This window comes from Dreissena polymorpha, unplaced genomic scaffold (genome assembly GCF_020536995.1).
Source record: "Dreissena polymorpha isolate Duluth1 unplaced genomic scaffold, UMN_Dpol_1.0 chrUn039, whole genome shotgun sequence".
Classification (NCBI taxonomy): domain Eukaryota; kingdom Metazoa; phylum Mollusca; class Bivalvia; order Myida; family Dreissenidae; genus Dreissena; species Dreissena polymorpha.
Genome location: NW_026273353.1, coordinates 127,501 through 140,703, shown reverse-complemented (window position 1 = coordinate 140,703; position 13,203 = coordinate 127,501). Strand labels below are relative to the sequence as shown.

The 13,203-nt window shown below is 34.5% G+C and overlaps 1 protein-coding gene across 1 annotated transcript in view; it reads right to left on the bottom strand.

Moving 5' to 3' along the window:
• Positions 1–1,814: 1,814 nt before the first annotated feature.
• Positions 1,815–13,203, bottom strand: part of LOC127863799 (uncharacterized) — a 22,949-nt gene continuing 11,560 nt past the window's right edge. Inside the window, exons 2-5 of the mRNA XM_052403458.1 lie at positions 8,408–8,507; positions 5,024–5,092; positions 2,731–3,926; positions 1,815–2,418 (exon numbers count right to left, since the gene is read on the bottom strand). Of these exons, the coding sequence (XP_052259418.1) occupies positions 1,815–2,418; positions 2,731–3,926; positions 5,024–5,092; positions 8,408–8,467 (1,929 nt within the window). The 5' untranslated portion in view covers positions 8,468–8,507. The remainder of the gene's footprint in view (positions 2,419–2,730; positions 3,927–5,023; positions 5,093–8,407; positions 8,508–13,203) is intronic.

Genomic DNA, 13,203 nt, shown 5'->3' with positions numbered 1-13,203 from the left:
TCTAACCCGCGAGACCCAAACACTAAATGCGCGACATTGAAATGTTTTTACCCATCACACCGAAATGCTACCAATGAATACATCGTTCTTTCTGCCATTTTTGCCGCGATGGCGCACCTCATTTATCGTTCTGGCGTATGTGTATGTTAGAAATACAAAAAGACAACAACAAAAAACGACACACATGATATTTCACGTTATTTCGTGTTAGCGTTATGGCGTTTTTGTCACCATTCGAATCCGCAAAACGGTGTCAGAATTCAGCAACCATACATGCTGTAATTGTAGCGAGTGAAGTGTTTTAGATGTTGTAAAATCGTATCGTTTCTCTTGCTTAATTATGCGCATTTTCTGTATGTGACGCTCTTCCGGTATGCACTTCCGGTATGTGACGCACTTTGCTTCTTACGTAAGCGATGACTATGCTAATTTTCCATTATCGTTATGTTGAATGTTTCCTTGTCATTTTACAGACGATTAAGTTTTAAAAGTAGCCACAACGAAAATGTTGAGAGCATCAAGTTATATTACTTCAAATTGAATAAAGTTTGTCGTCATAATTTTATATATGGATTGCTATATCATCAATCGTTTTAAACTCCGAATAAAAAAATACCGTATATGGAGTGAATATTAATCCTCAAATAGCGACTTGAATCCCTGTCCACTGAGAATTGCTTACATTATAATAACGTGATAATAATGCGTTTTTTCAAATCAATTAACTGAACTATATCTGTGTTCCAAAGCTATTGGAATGCAATACACATATTCTTTACTGTACACATTGATTGAATGTACACGTAAAGACTTCTTTAACGCAACTTTTTTCAAACTTAATTATCGCAGTTGTTTGTTAAGAAATTGTACATATGATCATTTTACTTTGTTCTGAGCAAGATATCGATAAAAGTATTCATCAATGACGATCGGACGCTTGAGCACGTGGGGTATGTATGGTTTCATAAACATGGACATTGTTAAACGCAATACTATTCTAAATGTATTTGAATGTCGTAATTTAAGGTGGGTTCTTACATCAGGATAGCATTAAACTGTTTTTTAAAAATGCAAGGCTTATATGAATATTCAAGAGCGCAACCGCGAATTTTGTCAAATTGCGGGCTCGCTGCGTATGTTTAAGATTTAATTTGCGAAGAACGAGAAAAAGGTTAGCATAAGCATTTCGTGCTCGGGTAATATACACAAAATCATCAATTTAAAATTTACAAATGTATTCATAGCAAACAAGCTCTATTCATATATGTTCCTTTTTCAATGCAGTAACACATTTATGTATCAAATCTTTATAATCTCCATCCGATTCCTGCGCAATTGAGGAAGATTGTATGTAGCGTACATCTTGATTTTTTATTCATTTGTAAAACGATTTAATTAAAATTTGAACCGTAAAATGGCTTATTGACCTTGCTGGACACACGTATATATTCCACGTGGAGGAAAATATATGAATTATATGTATAGTCGTAGTGGTTGATTATAACTTCTGATTCTAAAGTGCGTCCAAAAGATTCATAAAAAAACTATAAGAGCACGTGCATATACCAATTTACACATCATCATGCGTATTTGACAGAAATACGAGAGTATTCAACACACCAATTCAGAGTGTACAATGTAGCGATGTCAATATTTTGAAACATACAAATACATTGCCTCTTCTTACAGTTTATAATACATGTACATATCATTAAATTACACAATCGATACTAACTCACTGGTCACAAATATCTTATATTTAACATAGGTTTATAGTTATTTGGTTAATGTCGTTACATTGTTATATTGTTCTTTTAACCACTTATGAGACGCATAATACGCAGGACGTGCCAGTTAGCGGCGTTGTTTGTACGAAGACAACGCAACGACCACTCGTAGTAATGTAACGATCCTGCATAGTCTCCTTCCATTTCGTAACAATGCCCCAGCAAGTTCAGTGCTGTCTCTGGGTGATACAGGTTGAGTTGATTTCTTACACATGTATCTATATCAGCCTCGAGGACTCCCATAGCATGAAGCTGTTTGTCACGTTCACAGAGTCCCCCATACGTGATGTACTGCATATAGAATAGAAACGGACGGGCATCCACCTCAGCACCGCCCATCCATAGTTTTTCAAGGTAAGTTCTCTGTGCCACTTCCTCTTCGGTGTTATTGCGATTCATTTCAAACAATAATATGGCAGGAGTGCAATACGATTCTTGCCTTACAAATCTGACACAGAATGCGAATTGTAATTCAATGAATCCCTCTTCTTTGTTTCCTGATAACATATCAGCAAACACCTGGAGATGTCGGTCTCCTTTTCTACCTCTGAATGCACACACAGCCTTGACCTTGCTGTGATACCTCCTCTCCACATCCTCCAACACTCGAACTGCCGCTTGAAGATGACCACTGCAGTATAGCATAGAAGCAAACTTTAAGCGACTAGAAGCTACATCCGAATTTAAGGAATATTGGACACGCCTTATATTTACGCAGTCAAGAACGTTTTGTAGTCGCAAATAGTAAGATGATTGAACTGAAATATGTAACGCATAAAAGTGTTTAATCAATTCAAGAGCAGCAGTTTTTGACATGGCATTCGTTGAGTTTTCAAAACAATTGCGTATTACACATTTTAATTTATGCTCAAAGGTTGAATGAGAACTGCTCTGTTCATGTTTAATTGATGTTAACACATATTTTAATGTTAATGATAAGTACTCAAACTTCAGCAGTAGTCTGATGCTGTTATGTAATAATACACCTCTTAGTTCTCCAGCCTGTACAGTATGCCGCATACTACATGCTTGTAACCGACGTCCTATATTATCTATACCAATACAAAAAACATCTTGTAAGTTATTCCTTATCAGCGAGTCTATATACACTAAAAGGCGTTTCTGCAGCAACTTTGAGAGTTTTCCATCGAACAAGTTCACACCTTCTATGATATAATGCGGAAGCCTTCCCAATCGCAGCCATCGCCTTAATAAGTGTAAACAGAGCAAAAGTACAAACATAAGGTTGTGTTCGCACCACAGAGAAGGATGTGTTCTTTCCATGGTGAAAAACATTATAGTTTTACAATGAAAGCTTGTAATAGCATCCCCCACAATGTAAGCAAATAATGATTTTTTGATAAGTTTTAAAACAATGTAACATTTTATTTGAGTCATATTGAAGCTAAATGTCAACATTCGTTCTATGAGGTTTGGAGACAGTCGCCATTCTTCGCGCTTGTAATCACTGTCTGGATGTCCTGCTGGTACCAGGAAACACGGAGCTATCCGTGCAGCCTCGAGAAGCTGAACAGGTGGCCAGTGTTTACCTCTACATCTGTCTATCCAGTGCTGTATTTCAGGAAGAGGTTTGCGTACATGAAATGCATTTACAATATCCCAGTTAGGCATCCAACTCACAGAAGGCCCATTTTTAGTTGCCTCCCCTAGATCTCTAACCTCATACGCGATGTTATTTTTCCATCTTTCAGCGCTGAACAGTATTTGCCCAGAATCTTTCCTTACGTACATGTCATGGGTCAGACTGGTCGCTGGTTCCGGTGTGTTTCCAGCGATGACTTGTAGCAAGTACTGTTGAGGTGGAGTGGTGTTGTCGTGGAGCATCAGAAGGTTCAGAATCCCAGCCTTCCAGTCTTCCCAGACTGTCATGATATTTACATCGTGGTGACTTACTAGAAAATCAATATCAGACTGGAGACCGGGAGTTGTGGTCCCTTCCGACTGGCTCCCGAAATGAAAACACTCAAAGTTATTTCCTTGTAGTTGAAGTTGTATTTTCTCAATTTGCTCCCTCCGCAAGTAAGTTCTCCTCCGCTCCAATACAGTTTCCTTCCCAGCTCCACTGTCGTCAAGTGCGTCAAACATCCGAATAGACAATTCTCTGAAATGCTCTGGAATCTAAATATGCATATATGATATTACTTTCAATTAGTTTCGATCACTTGTACGTATATATTGAGCATAGTTTTGCAATATTTTCGATACACATTGCGTATATTATTTGTTTAATTTTATATAAATTACTTACATGTTTCTGTTGATAACTCTTTACTAGTACATCTTATTTTATCGTTTGTATCAAACATGCAGCAGATGAAATTCATCAAAACCAAATGTATTGATAGTACTTAATATAAAATATTTTTAAGTATGTAAGAATATCACATAGACAAACATGTATACGAGAACTGATAAATCCATACGCGCGCTGATAGATATAAATCAGATACGATTAAAAATCAATAGGTTAAGTCTTATTTAAAATTGTGATTTGCTCCGTTTGATGAAATAATATATTTCCAAATGAAGGATGTATGTGTTTTAAATGTTTTTTTTTTAACCGAACATGCGTCATTATGTAAATGTGGATGCCCAGGTTGCCTGACTGTGAGTTGGAGACCGACCCGTCGGTTCGCACGCCTGCCAGTCGTTGTTTCAGTTAGCCAGTCAGAAAGAATATCAGTCACTCCTTGTGTCTAGGCTGTCTATCTATATATTTGTCTGTCTGTCTGTTCCGCTCTGCCTGTCCAAAGAAAGACTGACTTACTTCTTGAACGATGCCTGTCTGTATTCTTAACTTCAGATAAGCCTATGCAGTCATCATAGGCTGATCAGGGACGACACTTTACGCTGAAAGTGGATTTTTTTCTGAAGAGTATTCTTTAAAAAGAGAAAAACACTAAAATGCGGAAAGTGTCGTCCCTGATTACCCTGTGCGGACTTAACAGGTCTGTGCGGAATACGCAGGCCGGTACGGACTGGCTATTGTGGGACGATATTTTAGGCACATGCCCTAAGACCCGTTTTCACAGAGCGCGCTTCATGTATATATGTGGCTTTCTTGTCTGTCTATTTTTACATTTCTGTGTGGTCAACAATTTGCGTGTCTCTCAGTCAGTTTGGCCGTATCTCTGAGAAAGTGTTCTGTATTCCTTATGTTCAGTATTTACTATCTATACAAAAAACAATTTTAAAAACAAATGCTAATGATATACCTGCATGATTGATTGAAGGTTTTGATAACGCTTTTTGTTCGACGCTCTTCTGACACCAATATCGCCTGCCTAATAAAAAACATGTACCATGATTAGCAAAAATTATATACTAGAAAATCTGTTTATACGATTCGAAATTTGAATGAAAATATAATTGCAAGTTAATATCAATTTATAAAAAGTACACAACAGTTAATTACATGTTCTACTTGATCAAACGGACTTGCCTGTCATTGGCTTTTATGGATAATCATATCCAATATATATTTAAATCAGATTGTTGAAAATCACAATGCATTAATAACTTATGTTGTAGAATAAATACATAATTATTTAGTATTCAAGTGTTTCGCTTGTGTATTCGTAAAAAGGAAATATTTAGAGGATAATATACGGCTGAGCCGGGGCGGGCAGCGATAATCGTTGCGCAGGGAGCATAACGGCCCGTATTAACTCTATAATATATACCTAACTTTGTTTTGTTTATCTTTTTTTTGTTTTTTCACTAAAATGTATTACAGAACCAGCTTTTTGTACTTTTATTTTCATTCAATTGATTACGCAATTTATGACGTATTTCTGTAACGTAATTTCTGTGACGAAACAGCAGTCTTAGCTATTCCGACGTGGAAGGTTTATATAGAATATGTTGGAGCATCGAACAAAAACAAAAACATATTTCGGATTGTGCATTTGTCGTGCACAAGTGGAAGCCTTGATAAAATTATTGTAATCGCTCTCACAAGAAATTCAATTTTATAAATCGTGTTTGGTGACAGTGGGTAGCATTCGCTACAATCGTTTAAAGGGGCCTTTTACAGATTTTGGTATGTTTTGAAGTTATTCATTAAATTCTTTATATTGATAAATGTAATCATTGGATCGTAAAAGCTCCAGTAAAACTCAAGAATAAAATTTAAAAAAGGAAAAAAACATTGCCTGGAGCAGGTTTAGAACCAGTGACCCCTGGAGTCCTGCCGAGGTCCTGAAGTAAAAACGCTTTAGCTCTCTTGGCTATTCATCCGAGTATACATAGTAGTGTATTGTATACCTTGTATACGCAATCTTCGTAGTTTCACAAAAATTTAACGACAACAACAGACCTCTGCAAATTATTCAATCGTTGCAACGCTTTATAATTTTTAGGTTTTAAAATCTTCAAAATATGAATTATAATGGCTATATTAGACCATGGTAAATGTTCAGTAATCAGGGTTCGACATTAACTTTTCTTACAGCCAGACCATCGGACCAGCTCCTCTTAAAATGTACTAGCCCGAATCTGATGTCTACTAGACCATAAATGACATAGCAAATAAACAGAAAAGGTGTCGTGTAACTGTTTAATCAGGTTTTATCAGAAAATAATTAGAGAACACAAGAAAGTAATTTTGATGCACAGAGTAAAAAATAAAATAAGTATTTAACAACATAAATTGTTTGCTGTAATTTCACTGTTTATCACCAGTTAAACAAATGATGTCTGTACAGCAGGTGACATTTATTAAACGTTATCAAATTCTGGCCTCCTTGACCGCTGTGCTCCATGCTACCACAGCTCCAATGCCCTTTTCCATCATATTCTGTGTCAGTTTTACCGTCGGATTCTTCTTTATTAACTTATTTGTCGGACGAAAATCCAATCTTGAACAAAGTCACTCTTTAAATTACTTTCTCATGTCTGCTGCGCCAAAATGTTTACATTGACGATACCGATTTTCGATAGAAGTCGTAAAAACATGATGTAAAGTTCTACGACACTGCAGAAAAACATTAACTATTTCAGTGCTGGAACCGAATTTTGATGGTCTTTGCAAACAGTTTGGATCCAGATGAGACGCCACAAAACGTGGCGTCTCATCTGGATCCAAACTGTTTGCTATTCTGATAGTATTCTTTGAAAACAATTGAAGAAAATGCTAATTTTAGAAATTCAGCAGACAACATTTTAGCAGACTACAAATTTCCCAGCATGCAAAGTGTTAATATTCATGACAACTTTACCAATGGAAACAAGCTATTTCTGCGGGAAGCTCTCCTTCGCGTCTAAAAATAGCGATGAATCATGTGAATGCTCCGCGTTTATTTATATACGCTAGTTCTGTTCTGATGTAACTAATGGATACAATAGTTAATTTACACATTAATAGAAAAAAGGTTTTCGGTTAGTTATAGTTATATGAATCAGTATAGATTTTGTATGTACGACCAGTCGGACAAGCTATCCCACAGTTTTACTAGCCTGACCACCGATCTTACTAGACAATGTCAGTCGGACGTGCCTTTGTGTTGAACCCTGGTAATACTGTTTCCTTACACATATCATAACTAAAACGAAAATGTGCGACTCTGAAACAACTTTTTTTAATTTTGTCAGTTTACAAAAACTTGAAAAGATCCCTTTACAAAAATATGATTCAAAATAAATATAGATAAACAGATAGAAGAAAAAAAACGGATTGCACATCGTTGTCATTTAATTATTATAAGCATCGGATTAAAGTTGTCATAGAGATAATTGTGTATTTTATTTTAAAATTTTTGCTGTTTTGTGAATCCTGTTAAAGCTCATATAAAGGCATTAATCTAGTGTGAAGCACAGCTATAGTTTCAATCGATATTTGTATTATCAAAATTGTGTGCTACCTGTCATTTAATTATTTAATAATGATTGATTACTTCGTTGATTTGTGGCTAAGGCTGAATGTGGACGCCTTTTTTTGCAGTTTAACGTCACGCGCACATATTCTGAGGGCCGATTATAAATAATCAACCCTAGGGCCGAATATTTATAATGACCCCGCAACAGTGATTAGGGTATGACAAACTGTACAAATGTATTACTATATAGAGTAAGGTATGTATTATATACATATTTCGTTTCCTTTGGAACAAATGACACTCGAGCGTGGTTTATTGTGGCAATTATATTTGTTGATGCTCCGCTGAGAAGGATGTAGTGGTTATTTAACAAAATATGAACCATTGGTTTTTACGGCAATCATTAACATGTAACGCTAAAACAATTTTCTCAAATGTATCGTATAATATAATCAGTTTATGCTATCTATGTTTAAGTGACTCAATACAATCACAGCATTTCCAAATGACCTTATATTTATACAAACACTTACGGAAGAGCTAAACCGGGCATGATCCTTTATATAACATATTATACTTTCTGTTCTTAACTTTAATTATCACTGAGCCAGCTTTTCGTAAATTTATTTACATTCAGTTAAAAACGCAATTTATTATGTTTCTCGTTTGAAGTAATTTCTGTGTGACGAAACGCAACCGTTTAAGCTACTATGAGTGTTGTGTAAGTTATAATGTTACAAAAACATGCTAACATAACATATAGGATTCTTTGAAAACACAAACATTGTTCTGCATCCTTGATTCTCTTGGTGCGGCTTTCATATCCACTGAAAGTTTCCACATCTTGCTAAACGCAACCTGTACTTCTTCAAACTCGTGTAACCTGAACGTATCAAGAATTAATTATTATTAATATGTGATCTGCGATACTATTACGATGTTTCAAACGTGTAAATATAAGGTACATACCCCAATCAAATAAGAAACAATTTAACTCAGAGTAATATATGTATTGAACTTCAAAGCTCGCAATAAATCGCATTACGGAACATATTTAATTTCGCGCGTGCATAAAGCTGCACACAACACACTGTGTAGCCACCAATGCGAGTTCGCTCCAGTCATATTTGTATATAAAGAGAAAATTGCTTTAGTAAGCACTTTTTGAGTGTCTAAATAATAATGAATGTCAGGCTTGAATTGTGGTGATTTTTCTTGGATGTTTGTAAGTTACCAAAACTTTGGTATTGTAACTAAAGCTGCATGCAGGAAGTAGAATTAATGCAATAAGAAAACAGGTGTAATGCTGGCTCCGGACAGTATTTCTGTTGAAAATTTGGCGTATGGACGTGGAACTATTACAAAAAATCTAACCCTTTGACCCCCAATTTCCTCCATAGCTGTTTAGTACTTGGTAAGTTACATATGTTAAAAAACATTGTTTTCAGGCACCTTGCGTCTGACGGAAAGTGGCAGTTTATATGTGAAACGGGCTTAAAAAGGCTCGGAAACACACATAATTCTGATGATTTCGTTTGAAATAATCAATACTTAATCATTTTTCCACAACTCATTTGATTAAATGTTCTTGATTTTTCAGAAGGCACACCCTCAACCATTCTGGAAATGTTCTAGGTTTATTTTCTGATGTGCGAGGTGACCAGTTTTCAGGCATTGGTTCACTCCTGCTTGTGGACGAGATTGGCCGAGACTTAAACACTGTCACCTAACGGAAACATATTTTATTCCGGATTCTGCTTTCAAGGGGCTATGCCATTTTAAGGTGTACCCAAGGGACAAATTCTTTGAAAAAAAAACTTTTTTTGGTGAAAGTACGATTGTATATGAACTGATACAACTCGCTATATATAACACACAGTTTTTTTTCCATTCTAAGGAAGAAATCATATGATAATATGCGGGTTGTTTGTTTGACCCTTTTTGCGCTAATATGTTTACGTCGTGCTGGTATTCAATATCTCCATAAGTTTGACATGGTCAATAACCAAGCATGATAGCGCAGTTTGTTAAAGTGGTGTCAACTGTCATATTTTGAATTGCAGTTTATGCATGTTTGTGTGTGTTTCCACAAAACCTTTGCATTTTAAAACTAGGAATATATGTCATTAGAAATAAATATTCTGAGCATGTTTCATGATGATAAAAACAATGTAGCGTCTAGGGTGTTCCCAAGCTTTCGACTCAATTTGACCCAGTTATCAAGATTTTGATAATTTGTGACCCTGTTCTTAACTCAACAAATATATAAATGCAAATAATATTCCGAGCAAGTTTCTTTAGATTAAACAATAAATGCACTTAAGTGTTTACATCATCTTTCTTTAATTTTGATCCCTAAAGACTAAGTATCAAAATAGGCGACTTATATTCACAACATATAACATGAAGCTTGAGCGATAAATATAGACTTTTAGAATTTTCACAACTTTTTTTAAAATTGACATATTGATCTTATTTTGTACAACAATTTATTAAGCATGGAGCTCGGCGTAGATATCATTACACAAAATGTTTTCAACAAGTTTTATGTACATTGGACAATGGGCGTGTCCTCTAGGATGCTCAAAAGATTTTTGATTTGACCTTGTTACGCGTAGATGTTGATCTCGTAATCCAGTTTCGAACTCGCCAGAGACAAACTTATGCCAAAATTGAATGTTCCAAACAAAGATGTTTTAATTGTGTTCAATTAATATGGCTTCTAGAGTATAAACAAGCGTGTTTAATTCCACCTCTTCACCTGGTGTTTTAACCCATAATACCCAGTTTCAAATTTGGTAGAGATACACATATGTGCAAACAGTCAATGCTTGATTAGTCAAATAATATATTATTATTTTCAAAATAAAAATTTACACAATTTATGACATAAACGTACAAAACGATATAGAGAAAAATGGGTGTACACGTATTAAGGGCACACTATTTCGGATTCGTATGACTGTCATTTGAGATCTAGTTGTTTTTTTAATGTTAGTAATTTACTATTGCTTTATTGTTGTAAGATGTTATAAATCCATAAAAAATGGTGTTTGAATTAAAGTTTTGTGAAAAATACGCTGAAATTTATATTGTACAATGTTACTTTTTGCGAGTGTTTTTTATTTACTTTTTATTAAAAACTTGTGAAGTGATTTATATATTTTAATATTATTTTATGTTGAGAGCATAGAGATAAATACATTTTAGAATATCAGGCAAAACTATATTATTTATATAAAAAAATGCAAATCTCAATTATGTGACTTAAATAGTAAGATATTTATCGTGTTTTCATACCTATTTCTTTCAGCTCGATGACATAAAAACCCAAAGGCTTATTCAAATGCTCACAAGTCCGTTCCCTTTGCCTTAAACCATTTATCGGTGTGTGTTCTGTGGTTTATTTCGGGGGAAGAGTTAAATCTAAAGAATGTTCCCACATTGGTTATAACGCAAGTATATTACTTTTAAAAACTCGTATCCTTGGCATTCGAATATTGTAACGCATTATATTGAGGTTCGATTGCATTAAATATACATTGATTTACTTCAACTTACACACACCCGAACTTTTGATAGTTCGAATTTGTAGTACCTTATAGAGTACGAAAAAAATCAAAACAAAGCCGGCAGCCATTTTGTTTTTATTTCATTTTTTGCATACTGTTTGCATGTAGTAAACTTAGAAAAATAATAAAAAACATATATTATTGGCATAAAAAGCAGAAAATGTGCCGCAACACAGCTTAATTGATTGTCCTTTCTTTTAAACGTATATTAATTCATTATTTATTATAAAATAAGTGTATGTTTGTATCTAACCGTAAACAGATTCGAATATAGCACAATAGTTAATCCTTACAAATTGAAAATGGCCAATCCCAGCTAGTATAACTACTGATATTAAAACTTATATTAAGGCAAATAATAAATCAAGGCTTTATAACCATTTTATGATTAATTGGAAGTTATAATTACAAATACTACGTACTTGTTCGTTTGAATTCGTGTAGCTTGACAATCAGTCTTTAGTGAAATAGAAAGTAAGTGATATTGTATGGGGATTTCCTTTGACTTCCGTTCGATTGTTAGGCCATTGTGTATACGTCACAGTATGTTCACTATATTTGTTTGATATGTTAAAGGTGCTTACTTAAATTCATACGCGAATCGTATTTGAATTAGGTAAAATCAGTTGGAATAACAATAGTTGTAACTTATTTTTCGTTTAGCTTATATTTTGATTAACACATAGTTTTGACAAAAAATAGCAACGTGATGTATGGTTTAGGGATGCAACAGGTTAACCGGCTTTTGGCTATCGTAAATGATCAGTAAACCGGTTACATGTTTTTGTTAAGTTTAACCTTAAACTGTTTAAAATGTTTGTTTTTGTATGGAATAAATAAACCATATGATTTTACTCATACTGCTAACTAACCCGTGCGCCTACTAATAATAAGACTCCACACCAACGAAATGAATCAATAACGTATCAAATAACACAGTAGTAAAGCAATCAACCAGTACCAAGCCGGTACAAACAATGGGTTCATTTTTCTCAATGACACAATTGATTTTTTTGTGTGAAATTTAATTTGCCAACTAAGGGGAGTGGGGGTTGCTAGCGTAGACGTAATTGACACATAAACTTTATTTAACTCGCGATACAAATACAAAACTGTTACAATAAAAGGTTCACCGGTTAATGTTTATTGCCTGTTGCATCTCTATTTTTTTTGTAAGAAGTATATTTTCCTGCACTTTTATTATTATTCCCGCTATTTAGTCATTCAGTGCAACAACAATGAATATTATTGACATTAAAACATTGAAAACAACGATGTGAACGTATTTATTAAAAAACATTCTGGAAACTTATTTGACCATGATCAAGATATGTTGCAGATAAATGTACACTCAACTAATAAAAAACCACAATGGCACATTATATTTCTTCAAGTATAAGAAACATAGTCTTAAGAGTTTTTTTTGTTATAATATGCGTAGTAATCTGTTATGAGTATTTGGAAGACTGGTTTATCTGCATGTTAGTAAAGCGTCGTCCCATATTTGCTTTTGCAGTCTGCTTTTATGCCATTTTTCGTTTAAAGGAAGGACGTTTTGTAATGAATATCTCGTTGTTCGAGTAAGTGTCTTCACTGATTATACTGTAGGGATTTTATAGACTAATCAGGGACGACACTTAACGTACCTGCATTAAGCCCCATTTTCCCAGAGCACGGCTTAAATTGATATAACTCCACTTTTCAAATACAAACTATTGTCTGTAGTCAGTCAACACAAATGGTCATTGTTACAAGTTGTATAACTGCTACAACTTACTTTTACAATAGGCAGTCACATGTTTGAATTCGTGAGTAAACCATTTGTTAGTCTGATTTAAAATTGTTGTGCACCGTTAATTGTTTCTGTTTTCCTTGAAACAATGATTGTACTATATCTTCAAGAGTCTTTAATATTATTCGATTGCGGTTTTGAAACGTTGCAATCATCGTTCCGGAAATGTTTATGATTATATCATCACATAAAGTTAAGTGTCAGCGACTTCTTAA